Source organism: Periplaneta americana, chromosome 10 (assembly GCF_040183065.1).
Source record: "Periplaneta americana isolate PAMFEO1 chromosome 10, P.americana_PAMFEO1_priV1, whole genome shotgun sequence".
Classification (NCBI taxonomy): domain Eukaryota; kingdom Metazoa; phylum Arthropoda; class Insecta; order Blattodea; family Blattidae; genus Periplaneta; species Periplaneta americana.
Window position 1 is genome coordinate 17,950,232 of NC_091126.1, and position 19,044 is coordinate 17,969,275.

Sequence of the window (19,044 nt, forward strand, 5' to 3'; positions counted from 1 at the left end):
TAAATAGATACACGTCTTATTTGTTTCAAGTGGAGAAGAATCACTAGTTTACCATTTCAAATACTCTTCACACATACTAACAACACTTATTACTATACCAATAATTATTATATTAATAATATTATGCACATCTATTGGTTGGAAATATAATTAATTTAACCGAAAGAGAAGAAGTTAAAGATTTAATTTATTTGCTTCATTGTCTCATTTTAAGGACATTGTTCTTAATAAAAAAAAGTGACTGCTAAGATATTTCTACAATGCAATACTGGTACGCATACTAAAACTGGGGAAAAAGAATATAAAAAAGTTAGGCATCTGTAAATAAGGGACTTCCCATAAAATACAGCACATCTGGCAACCTTAGTGAAGTCTGAAGATCTTGTCTTCAAAATTGTCATGTTGGTGAATTTAAATAGTAGTAAGAATTTAAGTCATGCTTCAGTGTCATTTAACAATGATGTACGTATATTATGTTTAATTAATGTTCCCCTTTTAAGGAAATGTTGAGGAATTGAGTAATATTATGGTATAAAGAAATGCATCCTTGTAATTTTTTATTAATAAATATTACAAGCAGGAAATATGAATCTGCGTCAGTATGTATTCCAATATTTCACTCCATGTTCAACGCAGTCTCATATATCTACAAATGAACTTAAAACTATTACTATTCTGGCCATTTTTGTTTGGAAATATGTGTACTCTGCCCTATGAAAAAACTAAACTCCTTTCCTATATTTATCTTACTGTAGTGTTCAGGCTAGTAGTTAAATATTTACAAGATTCCTGCCCTATACAAAAATCTCTCTATTAGAACAAGATGAGTTTTGCATATCTGCTATGCTCCCTTTAATTTTGAAAAAGTCAATGACACACTTACGTCATTTAGATTAAAGAGCAGATTTCTTTCTTTTTTTTTTTTTTTTTTTTTTTTCGTTATATGAAATATAAAGAGAAAGTATTATTGTGATATTGCAGAAAAATTTATTTCGAGAATTTTTACAGAAGCACGGAAGCACATGTTTCCAAGAGTCCTTAACCAAAAAGTGGTAATGTCATTCTATGTACTGCGATTTCTAAGAATTTGTTGATATTAAGTATCTACAATTCAATTTATCCAGAGTGCTGTAAATGAAATATAATAATTAGGGCTCAGATTTCTATGACCTAAAAACTCTGGAATTATGCATGCACTTATGGTCTAAAGATAAAAATTTACGGAATGAAAACTTGAAGATATGGTGCAAAGCAAATTAAATATTCTCCAAAAATTATTTAGAAAAGTCTTTTATTCACAATTCTACAAAATTGTTTTTTTTTTTTTTTTTTTTTTTTTTTGTGAATATTAACTCCTTGTTGTGGCCATAGCGGACTGTTCAGCTTTTAAATAATAGACAGGTGAAAAGAGGTGTGAAAAATGCCCAACGTCTGTCCTCTGTGTAACTAATTCTTTTACACCCATGTTAACAGTGTCACTGACTGTTTATAAATTACTATCTGGCAACAGCAGGATAACCATCGGCATAGCTTGGTCAATTGGGGCACTTGCCTGCTGATCGGAAATTGTACTAGAGCGTGGGTTCGATTCCCACATGGGCTGAATACCTGGCTGGGTTTTTCCGAGGTTTTCCCCAACTGTAAGGCGAATGTCAGGTAATCTATGGTGAATCCTCGGCCTCATCTCACCAAATACCATCTCACTATCATCAATCTCATCGACGCTAAATAACCAAGTAGTTGATAGAGTGTCATTAAATAACCAACTAAAAAAAACAACAGGATTGGAACCTCTTAAGTGTCACATATTTTGGAGGGGTGAAGAGGGTGAAGGTGAAACCGACCAGAACAATCTGGCCATATTGCTAACATTATTTTGTCCTTTGTGTTTGACAATTTCGTTCTGGTGAATTCTTCAAACTTAATTTAGCCATAAAATATTTCGAAGGAAAAGAATAGTAATTGAACTGTTAAAATTATTGTAATAATGATCAAAAATATGCTTTTCTGCCACTTTTTTGGTCAAATATGACAATGTTAAAATATGGGAAAATATGCATTTACATGAACATAAAATATCATGTCATTGTATTCAGAAAAGCTAGAAATGTGTTTAAGTTTGTAAAAGAGAAAATAAAAATATGACAATTCATTAGGGTTGCCAACTCTCCCATATTTCCTGGGATCCCCCATATTTGCTCCTAATATTTAACAGACTCCCAGCTCCTGCATTATTCTCCTCTTCGAGCTCATGTTACTGCTTATAGTACAACCCAAGTATTTGAAGCTGTCCACTTGCTCTACAGCCTCATTTGGAATTCGCAAGTTTACCTTATTTATTTTTCTTCCTATGACCATGGTCTTCGTCTTGTTGGCATTTATCTTCATTCCATACTGCTCACAGCTGTCATTTAGCTCCAGTAGCATATTCCTTAGTATCGTCTCCTCTTCTACTAACAACACCATATCATCAGCAAATCTTATGCATTTTATTCTTCTTCCTCTTGCTATTACTCCTCCCATGTTCTGAAAACAGTTCTTCACAAATCCTCCAAGTAGATGTTGAACAGGATAGGTGATAAAGGGCATCCTTGTCGTACTCCTCTCCCTATTTCACTTCCTTTTGACATTTCTTCTCCTATCCTGACTTTGACTCATTTCATATAAAAATTACTGAATAGCCTCCTCTCTTTCCAATCCACGCCAATTTTCTTTAGGATCCCCATCAGTTTATTCCAATCCACTTTGTCAAACGCGTTTTCTAGGTCCACAAATACTACATATACTTCTTTATTCTTCTGTAGGTACCTTTCGCGAATTGTTCATAGCAGTCCAATTGCATCTCTCGTACCTTTTTCCTTCCTGAAGCCAAACTGCTCTTTTTCCAACATGGGTGGATAGTTGACATCCAGTATCTTTTACCGTGGAAAGACTCATCATGCCATGTTTGCAATTTTTCTTGGGAAAGGTAAATACAATATCTTCCCATTGCTTTCTGCACACCACTCTCTCTTTCGCATCTTAAAAAGATCCCAGGGGGCCCCAGCGTGGAGATGAGGAGAGTGGATTTGACTAATTAGGCCCTCCAGACTTCACTGAAATTCACCATAAGGGTTAAATATTAGTTCAATCAGGGTTTTTGACCCCATCAAAGACTGGGAAATCCCAATTAACCTTTGCCCCCCCAAATCATGTTAATGTTATAAATTTAGAAAAACTGGCGAGTTTTGTTCTAAGCTTACCAAGTAGTAATGCTCATGCAAAGAGAATCTTTTATTTCATGAACAATAATTGGACAGATGTTCGAAACAGGAGCATGGCACATCTAATCAAATCAGAGCTGCAAACTATAGTCTAATTCAACTATTACGCGAGACAAAATCTGTCTCAAAATACTCTTAATTTAAGTCTAGCTGCCAAAGTGTATAATAAAGTTGTTTTTTAGTAACTGAGCTGAATAATTTGTCAATTTTCTATGTGAAATTTGGTCGATTCCTTAGTCTCCCGTATTTTCTTCAAAAAAAAGTTGGCAACCCTACATGTCATAGAAATCCGAGTCGTAGTAATAATTTTAATAAAAAATTAGTTTTATATTAAATAAAATGCAAACAATGGTGGTCCAATTCTGATCAGAACTCATGTATTTTCTGCGTGATATCTGTATTACGTAGGATGAACTGAAAAATTTAATGTTCTGCTTTGTATCAAACAAAAAAAAAAAATGGTTTCTTAGGAGAAATTCATAATAATACATGCCGAATTATTTTTATTTTTCGTTGAGAATTTTAATTAAATTATGATCTCTCCAGCCAGATAATATGCGAACAACTTTCTGAAAGGAATATCAATCAATAAAATTCTATAGCTTCTTCGAAGCTTATCTCTTGTTTCTTGTGAAACCCCAGTATGGATATAATTTTCTACTGAAAGTTTCGTTAACACCCAGGTCCTAAGTGAAATTCTGTCTTTGATGCTGCTTACAATGTACTGCATCAATCATTAACCCCATCTGGCTATACCAGTATAACCTTGTATTTGTCAGCGTTGGTGAGCCCACCCAAAGTTAAACTGTAGTGTAAGATGCATATAACAATTTACTGTGAGTATGTTATAGTGTGAATCTCTTTCAGGACCATCTGCATCATGTGTAAACAGTGTCAGTGAATGTGTCTGTGTAACAGAAGATTTATTTCTCCTAAACTCAGTGGCGGCCGGTGAGGCATTCTGGTGGTGATGCCAAAAATGAAAAAAAGGTTTTACGCAAATTACCCTAGTGAAACTGATAATCGCAGCTCACGTTTACATTATGTTAAATAAAACACATTAATTAAACCAGCTATTTTACCAGGTGTATAGTTAATAATGCATCTAGTAACAGTTACAATAACATTTCCGAAACTAATAACGAAATTTACAGATACAGATAATGCAAAATGTTCACAATATTGTTAGTCAAATACAAATAAATTTTATAACTAATAAAATTACTGGCAAAAACACACGAGATAAACAGTGATATAGATAATAAACGAACACGTTTGCATTTTATTTAACAGGCCGATGAATCCAAGGCAAGCGGCCTGAATAACACATGTTCATGTCCTGCATAGATCTCATGTATCGTTAACGAAAGCATCAATACTATAGCAACAGTGTAGCGATATTTAGTTGCCGCAAAATAAAACAAATATTACACAACATTAACAAACAGTGTTACATAATATGAAAAAAATATTTATCTTTCTAAAAAGAACCATGACTATCTCTGCATTCAATATAGTTAAATGGATAATACTTTATACATTCAAATCCAAGTTATGTGCATTAGTTTTGAATTGGCAACATTACATTAACATTTGGCGCGGAACTTTAACTTGTGTTTTCGTGCAAATCTGCGGTTCATGGTTCCCTTCCTAACATCTCCAACAACCCTGCCATCTAGCGAAATTTCTGCATTACTGTGCTCTAGCGGGCGGAATATTAACTCCTGAGTCAAATTGAATTCGGCTCAAAGTCTGCCATAAGAAACGTATATAAACTAGAATCAGTAGCCTTTTGTACAGTGTTATATGGACGTAGGCAGTGCCACACAGAAGTGGCTACAAAGTTCGGAAAAACGCTGCAAGAGTGCGTCCCGATCTGTGCGCGCGCTCGTTCAGATGAAATACGAATAAAATGTGTAGAAATAAACTATTACAACTGCTTTTTAGGATATTATTTTTTGTTCATTTCATTTGGCGGTGCCATGGCACACTGGCACTACCCCAAATGCTGCCCCTGCCTAAAGTATTCCTGGACTTTGTTGACATTGAGTATCTAAAAGTCAATTTATCTAGGTGTGCTGTACATGAAAAATAATAATTTTTAGCGAAAGAAAATTAGATTTGAAATAAAACACAAACAATGGCAATCCAATGATCCAATCTGATGAATAAACTGAAAAATTAAATGTTCTTGTTTGTATTGAACAAGAGATTGATTTCTTAAGCAAAACCCCAGGGATGAAATTTCTTAAACGAGAGAACTATTTTGTTACGGCTTGTGCTTTCAAATTTTAGTTTCTAAATTACTGTAAAGTTGTAGACTTCCATTTATGTACCTAATCATGACATTCAATTTGTATTACTAGACAAAAATCAATCTTATTAATGCACTGTTTTGTTCCTGAAGGGAAGTAAGAAGTGGATGAACCAATAGGAATAGCACTCTAGTGTATTATTTACTTATTTATTTATAACAACACATATTAACCCTCCAGTAGTTCTGCGCTCAAATGCAACACTAGTGGTCGCGTGGATCACAGTTGTGATCCATATTCTAAGTTACTTTTTCACTTATAATTTTATTTTTAAACTTTTTATGGTTAATTATTAATGATTACACATTAACAGAGTCGAATTATATTCATTTTTCACAAAACAATTGTTTCTACAATTACATCATATAATAAATGCTGTAAAAACGTAATTTTAGGGACTGAGAACATCTATGCAGATCACAGTCGTGATCCAAGAATGCACCAACTTAATTATGCACCAAGAAAACACTTGTCAATTACAGCAACTAGCTGAGAGGGCAGAGAAATATATGAACGAAAGGTATCCAGACAACAGATGCCATAAGTGCTGTCATCCAGATCACCAATCATATGAGTAAATAAAGTACTGGATCACTAGACCACTGGAGGGTTAAGCCCTCTGTTTTTTTTATTTTATTTTATTTTATTTTTTTTTTTTAGAATTCAGTGTTTTTAATATTTACTACACTCTCTGGTATAACAAAGTTAACTACTGTATTTTTTCTTCTTTCATTCTGTATTACTTTAGAGATGAAAGCAAAGTGTTCAAGATTTTCACTTTTTAAATATAGCAACCATAATGTGTACACTCTTAGACAAAAAAAAATGACCGGACTCTTGAAGCGTAAATTTGTCTAAGTTCCGTTCGGCTGTGCACCTGATACACAAGACTAAAATCAGAGTAGCAAGGACGAAACCAGCGAGATCCAAGAACATACTCTTATATCGGCAAACAACGATTTGAACTGTGTATGTGTCATAGCCCCGTGGTAAAACTCTTGACTTCACACGCAGAAAACCCGGGTTCGTATCCGTCTTCGTGTAAGCATATATAGTTGTTTCATTTTATTTTTTATCTAGCTAGAAAAAAATGATACATTTATTAACGTGCACAGGAGTTTGGATTAGTTGAAAAATTAAACAAAAACATTCAGTAATATCGCAGACTTCTTCTTAATTACCCTTGAATTAAAATAGATGCTCAGTTCTTGGATCTTCTCCCTTCACCATAAGGAGTATTGATCAGTTACTATAATTTGTATTAGTAGTAGTAGTAGTAGCAGTAATAATAATAATAATAATAATAATAATAATAATAATAATAATAATAATGCAACAACCAGAATAATAACAATAATAATAATATTCATAGTAATACAAATACAATAATAATAATAATAATAATAATAATAATAATAATAATAATAATAATAATAATAATAATATCATCATCATCATCATCATCATCATCATCATCATAATGTTAATAGTATTGCAAAAACGAGATGAATAATGTTAAAGACAAAACCAATGCGTTCCAGATATTGACTAAACTTGTAAATAGTGCCTTTACATATCTGCTTTGTAATAGCCTTGCTTCTTGTGTAGGCGATTCAAAGTCATGTACCCCGTAGAATGCAGGCGGTTATAGACGCGGAGGGATTACATATCCGGTATTGAATTTTTCGTCTATTTTGATTTTTGTTTATTGGTCTCCGAGATGTACCAGTATTTCTTTATTTTGTTTAATACAAAGAAAAGGATTATGTTTGTTTATTCCTATCCGAGAAGGATTTCTTTTACTTAAGGTTTATTTTTGTTTATTTCTATCCGAGAAGATTTCGTTTAGTCTCTTAAATACAAGATACAAGGGAAAGGATTGCTATTATGTATCTAACTTGCCCTTTGTAAATATTAACTTTCTGTTAAGTATTTCATAATATTGGTTATTATCAGTATACAAGAAGTGAAAAATGAGAATGAAAAAACAAAGTATAGACTGAGATTCGAACTCGCAAACTTTCGAATACAAGACCACAATGCTACCGACTACGCTATGCGAGAGAGACGATGACTCTTTAAGAAGCATATTATATAATCATCATATAGTGGTGGCAGTGGAGTGTTGAAAACATTTATGACAGAAGAAATTCGTCCGCGTGTGTATCATGCTCTGACGAATGCACCCAAAGTCTTCCGAATCGGACATAGAATCTGGAGCCCGGTCATTTTTTTTGTCTAAGAGTGTACAACTGTTAAAGGGTGTTATAGTAACAGCTAATTCAGAAATTCATGAGCAAGATCTGAAGCAGATGCTTCCATTGTTTGTAGAGGACCCTCAAATTGATTTTCGTTGAAAAATATGGCTGCAACGTTATGACAGCCTGGCACAATTCACACATGGAATTGGTGAATATGTCAGCATTTACCTGAGATGGATTGGAACAGGAGGTCCTGTTCATTGAACAGCATGCTCCCTAGATTTAACCCTACTGGATTTCTTCCTATGGCACCTTGTTAAAGGTTTTGTTTATGGGACATCAGTACATTGTTGAAAGAATATAATTGTATTTGCTGGCGACATCTTTCATACAACACCAGCAAAGTTGGTGAGAATGCGACAGTCTTTACTGAGACATTACAACTCCTGCATCCAAGTTGGAGGTCGCCATTTGCACACCTTCTTTAGAAACACAGTATTTTTTGTTGTGTATAACACTTAAATTTCGACCAAAATTACTCGAATGTGCTAAGGGTTGCATACATCCTGATACATGGTTACCGGTATAATTAGTATCAAGGCTCTTAACTTCTAAGTTAGTTATTACTGGACTTAAGATCCTTACTTCAAATTACTCTACTAGGTCCAGAAGTTTCACACATAGTTACAGAAACATTCTGTATACATACTGTTGGGTATAGCTTCATTTTTTTTACATTTAACATACTCTCATTCTTTTACGGCACTGTAACAACTACTAGGTTATTTAGCGTCGATGGGGTTGGTGATAGCGAGATGAGGTCGAGGATTCACCATAGACTACCTGACATTCACCTTACAGTTGGGGAAAACCTCGGAAAAAACCAAACAAGTTAATCAACCCAAGCAGGGATCGAACCCACACCCGAGCGCAACTCCGAAACGGCAGGCAAGTGCCTTAGCCGACTGAGATATGCCGGTGGCTACGTCTCTTTCAATTCATAATTACTGAAAATAGAGATGTGAGGTAGTGAAATGTAAATGGTGCAAGAGATTTCCTTGATTCTCTTCAGGCATTTGATTTCACATTGTATTACATTCGTTCAATTCAATTCTTCCTCATGCTGATGGATTCTTAGATATTTTACAGTAAAAAAAACTATCGGTCTCAAGTCGAGGATAATAGTGAAATAATACAGACTAGCTACATGTTGGATGCAAAGAAAGATTTCACATAGAACACATAAACAAAAGATAATTTATATCATTAAAAAGAAAATGATGTAGGTGTTTTCAGGTATTGGTCCACTTAACTGCATCTCACTTTTCGCTTTAAAATATTCCTGTGTTTTTTCACATTACTAACCAGAACACTATTTTACTTCTCTGAAAGTTTCTTACGGGTACTATTTTGAGTTTCCTCGGCTAAGAACTGAACTTTCAGTTATTTCTTTAAACAAGGAATTCTGTACAGAAAGTGTTTCTCATTTGCTAAGTTACTTATGCATAACCAAAGTGGACAGCACCATTTCAGAAGTACAATATATAAACTTCTCAATTGTGCATCATCAGAAAGAAAATTTCCTGCTCTGAAGGGAGTAAAGATATACTTACGTAATTCCTAGATGTCGGCATCAGATTCACGAATGCCATCTGTCAGACTTTGACTATTTTTTTAGTAGGTTATTTTACGATGCCGTATCAACATCTCAGGTTATTTAGCGTCTGAATGAGATGAAGGTGATAATGACGGTGAAATGAGTCCGGGATCCAACACCTAAAGGACTTAGACTATTATCGCATATATGGGCGTACTGTGAACCAAAGCAAACCTAATTGCAAAGAACCATCCTGGGTCAGGTAATCAAAAAGCCAGGCCAAACATTGGAAAAAAAAACTATGATAGAGTAAATCGAGAGATGGAGACCATATGGTGAGGAAAAATTGGGATAATGACCATTTTATTTTTCAGTAGATCCCATATTTTCCGTTGTTTACCTCCATACTTATCTCTCTTGCATTCTAATAGACGGCTGTTCCTCGACTATTTAGCGCACTACTTTCTTAGGCTGAAAATGTGTAGTAATCTTTTTTAATGTTTGTGCAATAAGAGATGATAAATTAGAGCTAAATTTAACACTTATATACACCATACGCTTCAGAATTTAAAAATGAAACAAATTTTTTTCAAAAGCTAAACGCACCAAGAAAACACTTGCTTAATACTTGCCAATTACAGCGACTAGCTGAGAGGGTAAAGAAATATACAAACAAAAGGTACCCAGATGACAGATACAATAGGTGCTGCTGCCCGGATCACTATTGTAATCCATGCGACCACTGGAGTTAAGCCCTTTTTTTTTTTAGAGAGAGAAAGAGAGAGAATTCAGTTATTTTAATATTTACTATACTAACTAATACAAGAAAGTTAACTAATGTATTTTTTTTCCCCATTTTTATTTTGCATTATTTTAAAAATGAAAGTAAAGTGTTCCAGATTTTCACTTTTTAAATATAGCAACATAGGTGTTATAGTATAGTTGCTTTTCAAATATTTTGTGAGCAATTCCCCCCCCAATATTTGGCCTGGCTTTTCAAGGGCTAGACCTGGAATGGATACATGCACTTTGGTTTATATTGGCCACTGTGCAATGACTAAGTCGAACATATGGTTTGGGTGACATCTTAAGTCTGATGCTGACAGTTGGCGATCCTGCCTCGGACGAGTAGTTTACAGACAATGACTGTAATGCATAGACTCATAAAGCACATGCTCATATTTTATTTTATTTTAAGTTCGTGCTGAAATTTTATATTTTTTTCATTTGTTAATCAGATCTGAAGTATCTAGATGTTTTTTACTCACTATAAAAATCAGGGGTAGAGAAATTCTAGACACCAGGTAGCCATGGCAATTAAAAAAAATTATGTGGTGCCTGAATTCTTTATTGAATTCAAAATTTTTTAAGATTTCGATTTCTTTCATGCAACTGCGACTAATTCATAATGTTGACAAAAAAAGAAAAACTTGTAGGAAGAAATTCGAATGTGCTTTTTAAATTAATATCGTTATATTTGTTGCAAATCTCAAGATATTTTCCTACATAGCTTCAGAGCATGTGTTTGCATTGCACAGATATTTCACATTATTTAATATAATTCAATATATCTTAATTGTTGTTCGATTTTTTTTCTCATTGCATGTGAGTACAAAATGTGGTGGCTCCCAAAAATAAAGGGGGTGGCTCCTGAAATTCTTTTAGTTTTGTCTATCCTTAGTAAAAATTATCTTTCATTGCATATAAGCTGCCTTTAAACAATACTTTATTATTGTTGTTATTAAATCCAAGTGGTATTTTGTACACGAGTTCACCAACTTATACACACAGGTATACACATAAACAGATGTAAGTACGTACACACACAATACTGGAGAATGTGGAAAGACTACTGAACTTCAGCATGAACTGTTGACTCGCAACTTGCTTTCCATGCCAAGTGAAGCTATAGTAAAGGCAGAAGAAATAGGCGGTTTTTTGGTCTTGTACGGAAACTACTCACTCCACACTTTCTCTAGCGGTTTATGACCTGAACAAAGAGACCTTCCTGTCGCTGCGTTCGAATGCTAGTTGTTGACAAGTGCTCGTCTGTGATATTACTGTATTATAGTTTGTTCGAAAAAATATGTCATAACATAATAAACAGTATTTTTGAATACTAACCATCCGAGTAATCGCTATCATGTCTCAGTCGAGCCCTGTCAGAAGTCATACTAAAGGCGTTATTTATCGAGTTTACTGTTTCTTGAAAGAACTTAAAGTATGTGACGACATTAAAAGTGTCCTATCATCAACGCAGACAGCCACTGCCAAGGCGTGTAGTGTTTCTCTACGATCGGTTAAGAGAACCTGTGAAAAGGTTTTTTTTAGTCATACTTGTTGTATCATTTCTTTTGTTAAGCTAAGCTATTCTTAAGTGTGCTTCTAATACACAAGTATTTTTTTTATTACGAAACTCGTTCATGTTACAATAACGTGTCCATTTTCTACATGTAGTAAAAAATATGTTAATTTTTTGCACTTTAAATTTTAATTTCCACATGATTCACAAAGTTGATAACTGTATAAACATTATTTAGTAGTTACTATTTTAATACAGTATTCTGAAAACACATAAAAATAAAATACTAATCGTGTGTAACGCTGAATATTTGATTCCTAGTATTAGGTTTACATTAGGCCTACATGATAATAATTAATATATTTGTGAAATGGCTAACTTGCGAAATATTATAAATGATAATATGATCTAAAGTCTGATTAGTGTAATAATGTTACTATTCAGCGATGTATACAATGGTGGGGAAGAGAACTGGCCACAATAACTCATTATCTCCTGGCTTAATTACCTCATTAGTGATGCCTTATTGTTGTCACTTATGAGTTTTAGACCTATGTTCGGACAGTCGACTAAACAAAACAATAATATTCAGTAAATCAGGTATTTTTAATTACTATAAATCACGTTATTATTTTATTTGTTCTTTTTAAGCTTTCCTATAGTGCAAAACATGTGAATGGAGGAGTAAGTTATTTGGGACAGGACCATACACCAAGCAGGTTCTGAGGGGTATAGGAGTCGGGGTTGTGAATTAGGGGTTCGCCATACCCGCCTATTTCTTCTGCCCCTAGTATAGTATGATCGATATACACAAAGTTACCAAACACATACTACCTCTAAGTTATTTTTAATTACTGTAAATGATAAATAAAAAGAAAGTTGGAGATAGTTGGGAATACCCCGAGAAAACTCCTCTACATCTTCTCTGTCCACCACAAATTTCATCACAACCTGGCCAGTAAAAGCTATTACTCACACCATTCTTCAAATGTTAAAGAACACGAATTCATATTCACCTATGCACAACTAAACAAGTCGAAATTTGATGTTTGTCCACCTAGATCGGGAAAATTGCACACTGAGAGTCATAAACACTGTGTATATGAGGTGCTGATCGTGCAAAGCTAAGGTACCGTAAAGTGGGGCGAATCCGATCAAAATTTTCAGTTTTTTTGTAGATATTAACAATATAGATTTGTTACAACATAATGCAAATTTAAATTTAATTTCATTGAACCTTGAGGGTGGTATGTCCATGATTTAATTTTGTTCATAATTATTATTTATTTTATTTTTGAACATTTAATTGTTGATCGGTTTCACCTCTCATGTTGGGGTGAATCCGATCACATATTTATTTTCTTTATTTTATCGGATTCAGACTGTCAATGGGTGAAACCAACCACTGTTTTGAGTTTTAAAAAAACCTGTACATAAAATAAATCAAATTTTATTACAGTTTCTGTTTTAACAAACTTATTATAAGATGTGTACAGTGTCCTACAAATTCTCTCAAATAAACAACTGGCATTATAAAAACAATTTCTATCTTAAGCTAGCTGCATTGATACACATTTTCAAACAATGTGACTTACTATTCAATGTCATAATCATTAATATTATTGAAAATATAAAAATATATGTACCACGCCTTCCATGCTCTGGCACAACCTTCCGTACAATTTGTTTTTATTCTACTTCAATAGCATCCTCAATTTCTGGAAAGACAAAATACACACTGCTTTCAGCAACTTTCTTTCTTAAAAAAGTAATATTATATGTGTCATCATCATCATCTATACTGTCAATTCTACCAATAAAAAATCGAATCCGCTTTTTTGTTGGGAATTTGACAATGGCAAAATCATTTTTATTTAGTTCTTCATTCCTTTTTCCATTTTCTATGCCACTTCCATTATGTTCACGTCCATTTTGTTTCTTTTTTCCTTTAACTTTTTCTTCGCCGTCATTTTCATCATCTTCGTCTTCTTCTTCTTCTTCTTCATTGTCGGATAACGTGGAAATAGAAACTAAATCCTGAGAGACTCCAGATTTCCCATCCTCATCACTGTCATCACTTCCAACAATGTCTCTTGCCACAATTCCTTTTCCCGGAGTTAGGGGCAAGCGTTTTGCTCGACGAGGTGTTATATTTGATGATTCACCAAAACGAGTGCATTTCAAATGCTGATGTCCAAGATCCTTCGGAATTATTGTCACCTGTCTTCTTCAGGAATCTGCGAAATGACTTTATTCGGACATAATGGAAGTATTCCTGCCTTCCCGAATCCAGACACGACATAGGTTTAAATATTCATGCCTATTTTTTCAAAGGCACCCTTCAGTAACCTTGGAAATTCAGATTTCGGTACCACGCCCCTGTTTTTTTTATTTTCAGTCATCTAAAACACTTCTGCACGAACTTTTTAGGGCTCGAAAAAATGCCACATCAAGTGGCTGGCACAAATGGGTAGAGTTAGCTGGTAACAATACAAAACGGATGTCATGTTCCTTGCACAGTTTAATTACATTTAGTGATAGATGGCTAGACAGATTGTCGCCTATTAACACTTTTGGTCCCTCCAATTTTTTTATGTAAGGTAACAAGATTTGCTTAAACCATGCTTCAAACAGTGCAAGGTCAAACCAACCACTTTGGTTTCTGTTATAGCCCGCACCATTTGTACCTCCTTCCGTCCAAGTGTCGTAGAGATGTTTTGCTTTGTAAACAGCGTAGGGTGGAGCACTGTGCCATCTGCCGCAGCAGCTACCATCACACTTATGCTGTTTTTTGAATAATCTACTATCCTCTCCAGATGTCGAGTGCCTCGCTTCACTATCACTTTTTCTTGACCAGGATCATCACAAAAATTCGTCTCGTCATAGTTTATAATGTTGGTGTGAGGAACACCATTCAAGGACACTTCAAGGTTATTAAAATAATCAGTCACTGTTGATCGAGAAACTGCTGCCCTCGCCCTCTTTACATTTTCTCCCATTCTGACAGTGAGTTCTTTATTTCTATTACGAAAACTTCTTACCCATTCAAGACTAGGTCGGTTGTCTTGAAATCTTTTCTCTACCCTCCCTTTTCTATTTAGGTATGTCTGTACAATATTTCTAACATCTTTGTTCCTCAAAGGGAATCCCCACTTTGCTCAACACAACACACCTTCTACAAGTTGTTTCTCCTCATTACTGCTAAGTGCTGTCTGACCACCAATTTTGCTTTTGTACTTATTTTTAAGTTTGCCGTTTAATGTGGTGTAAGGTACGCCATATTGTTCAGATGCTTTTTGCATACTTAGTTTGCCTGACTGTACAGCTCTTACAGCATTGAGGAGAAATTCTGGTTTATAGTTGGATTTTCTTGTCGGCCCAACCCGCATGATCGGTTTCACCCTACAAAACGTAATATTGTGATTATTAATATGTAGCATCAAAATGACATTAGCTATGAGCATGCAAATTAATACTAGTACTAAAGAACCTTGTTAGAAATTAAAAATATCATGACTTACCAATTTAACAACAGTGGTAAATTACAACAGAAGAAGTTATATTAAACACCACCTTCTTCTATAAACGCCACAAACATTATAAACGTCTGTTGAGAATAAAATCTGATGACATCGTGCGCTATAACTGGCCATTGTTGTAGCTCAATTACACAAGAACAAGAAACATGAGTCGACCTGGTGATTATTGTTATAGTGAAACGCGCACACTTCCCATTGTTGAAACACGTGCATATGATCGGTTTCAAACCATATGGTCGGAATCACCCCATTTTACGGTAGTATGTCAGGCCTCCATCTGAACCTGGATCTATTGATGAAGAAACCATTATGACAGCCATGCATTACATATCTCTTATGTGACCTTCACTCAGCCCTCATATCATTAGAGAATGACGAGACATTCTAATTAAACAGAAAATGATATTTGCAATTAGCGTTCCAACTTTTTTTGAAGAAAATACGGGAGACTAATGAATTGACAAAATGTCACATAGAAAATAGACAAATTATTCGGTTCAGTTACTAAAAACCAACTTTATTCTACACTTTGGCAACTAGACTTAAATTAAGAGTGTTTTGAGACAGATTTTTTTCTCGCGTAATCATTGAAGTCGACTGCAGTTTTCAGCTCTCATTTGATTAAATGTGTCATGCTCCAATTATTGTTTATGAGACGAAACACTCTCTTTGTATGAGCATTACTAACTACTTGGTATGCTTAGAACAAAATTAGCCAGTTTTTCCAATTTATAACATTAACACTGTTTCATTTTAAAGAAGTGGGCACTAAAACCCATTCTTGGCAAGCATTACGTTCTGTAAAGAATGCATATTGTAATGCATCTCTTGAACAACAAAACTAATCATATAAACAATCAATCAAGTCCACACCTGTGGAGTAACGGTCAGCACGTCTGGCTGCGAAACCAGGTGGCCCGGGTTCGAATCCCGGTCGGGACAAGTTACCTGGTTGAGGTTTTTCCCTGGGTTTTCCCTCAACCCAATATGAGCAAATGCTGGGTAACTTTCGGTGCTGGACCCTGGACTCATTTCACCGGCATTATCACCTTCATATCATTCAGACGCTAAATAACCTAGATGTCGATACAGCATCGTAAAATAACCCAATAAAATAACATAAATAAACAATCATTAATCACAACAATCAAATGTTTAGAATAAAATTTTTTACATTATGCAAAAAAAATAAAAAATAAAAAAATAAGGGAGAAAAATTGTTCAAAGAGAAAAATAATATGGGAGCCAGGAGACTTAAAAATTAGGGCCAAATACGGAAGATCCTGGGAAATACAAGGGGGTTGGCAACCCTATTTGCAATTGAATGTCTTATATGATAGGGCTCATTTTTCACGTGAAAAAGATACCGTATATTTGACCACATTTACATGTCGAAACTCTTTCATTACAAATGCATAATTTACTTTCTTTTCAGGATTGCAGCTGTATCTCGGTTTCACATGAAGGTTGGGAAAGTTTGAAGAAATAAATAGCAAAGGAACTTGGTTACTGATTATTCGTTTTAACTGAATTTTCCTTGTGTGGTGCAGTACCTACATATCCCCACAGATGAAATTCACGTTGCCAATATTTCAAGCAGACTGCAGACATGCAAGCACTTTATCTGCATTTAACATTATCAATATCAACCATCGCTAAATGTATCAAAGTTATGTGTGTTTTGACATGCTGTGTTCTTGTTTTGTGTTTATTTTTGGTAAGTTTAATGTTAAAAAGGATATGTTCTTTGTAAAATAAAAAGAAGGAACTAATGAATTTGTGAAATATCAAAGTGGAAATGAAAATGAGAATGAAGCAGTTGGAAGTACGAGTAAAATGCAATCTGCAGCTGTGGCAATGCAGTGACAGATGTTTCAACTCTGGATTGATAAATAGGTATACTAACTCTAAAAGCTAACCCTATAGGCCTATTCACGAGTTGATTATTCTTTTCATGTCATTTGCTTTCATAAGAAGTGATATATATCATATCTCATGTATTCGAATTTACTTATTAATTGCATGTCTCAGTACAAAAGCAACTACAGTGTGTTAGCTTTGTATTTGGACAGAGAGAGAGAGAGTGGGCCAAATCATAATTGACTGATGTTGCACCATATCAAGGTCACGTAATACGCATGTATGTCATACAGTTTAGTTCCATCATTACCCCCCATTGTGCACTATTCAGTGCAATAAGTCTCTTAACATCAATACATGTCGTTACTTTTAGTAATAGTTCTTTCAAATGCAAGAAATTTGATTTAAATGTGTGCACTAAATTAGACTGTTAGACCACTGAAATGCCAGCCAAAAAAATTCACGCAAGAACGAATAATTTCTGGGTACAGCACATAAATAAAAACAGACAAATACCAAGACATATGTGGGCAGTGTAGAGAGAAATTCCCTGAAGTTTCAGATTCAAGTAGAGAAATAGACAACTTGTTCTTACATTAAGAGAAAATGAATTGCTAAATGCTAGAATTGTAAGACAGAATTAAGATTCTAACAGAACAAAAACTCAATGTAATTAGTGCATCATTGGAACATTTTTCTAAATAAATCTCTATGTCATGTCACAGGAGGTACACATTTAAAAAATCCTGGCTACTAAACTTTTAAGATGAAACTTTACAGTGTGGCTATAATCCAAGAATTTGAACAACTTCCATAACACACAATAATTGTGAACCCATGCTCTCCACATCTTACATCTCGTATCTTAATAAGTTAATGCAATGATACATTTAAAATATATTGTAATGGAGTTAGATACAACATTGCATCTTTTATTTTATCAGAGTTGTATTAAAACAATAATCTAAAAAATAATTGAGGGGCTTCATTGTAAATTGTATTATGTTCACTGCAACCACATAAATATGCATCCTGAAAGAGTAATTTATTTAATATCAAATTTAATGGCCAACGAAAGAAACTATGGCAGGAAGAAGACTCAATGTCTCTGTCTTTCTTAAGATCTTAGGGTAAACAAATTACTTAAAATGTTCAATGCAAGTGCGGCACACCATGTAGTAAAAAAAAAAATAAAAAAAATGTTGTTAAAAAATGTAATACGAAATTAATCTTAGCTTTGATATACCAGCGACTAATAGTCTACAAATGGGTCAAAAAATTAACAACTAATAAGAATGAAGATGGGCAAATAGAATGCCTGCTGAACTAGGAGCGCACAAACTGATTCATAAAAAAAACTTCTCACACATTAATGAAAGAAAGTCCAAACAATTGTTATATTTTGCTTCAACTTGCAGTAAATGCAGGCTATCTCCAAATTATCAATAAATGACACTTTCATTCCCAACAAATAATATTACTACTTGCCTCAGCTTTCTACCTCAACGATCTCCTGGAAGTGGAGGGAAACAGAATTTGCACAAATTACTGAGAACTGCGATTTTTAGGCTTTTCATAGGTGGCTGTTGGGGCCATAATAAATACATGCACTGTATCTTCGTAATAAAGACCCAAGTTTAAGACAACTAAGCCAGGAGACAATGCAGTAGGATGGCCAGTTCCTTTCCTCCGTCCATTGCATACATCACTGACTAGTTACATATTACACTAATCAGATTTCAGATGTATGCAAAACAATTGTTCTGACACGTATCATCAAGTGAGATGTACTGCCTGATAATAGATGTACATATCAGCCAGAATCTCAGTCAAAGGTAATATCATATCAACAGTGTTCAGGTAAAAGGGCTTATCCCACAAAAGGTAAATTTTTCAGAAACAGAATTAAATTTTAGCACATTTTTATTAGTTACTTTATATGAAAGAATGTACATATAATTGTCAAA

At 34.3% G+C, this 19,044-nt stretch overlaps 1 protein-coding gene across 1 annotated transcript in view; it reads left to right on the forward strand.

Annotated features, from left to right (window-relative positions):
- IntS12 (Integrator 12) overlaps positions 1-17,155 on the forward strand; it is a 64,261-nt gene extending 47,106 nt beyond the window's left edge. Inside the window, exon 7 of the mRNA XM_069837000.1 lies at positions 16,653-17,155. Within this exon, the coding sequence (XP_069693101.1) occupies positions 16,653-16,681 (29 nt within the window). The 3' untranslated portion in view covers positions 16,682-17,155. The remainder of the gene's footprint in view (positions 1-16,652) is intronic.
- The last annotated feature ends 1,889 nt before the right edge of the window (positions 17,156-19,044 follow it).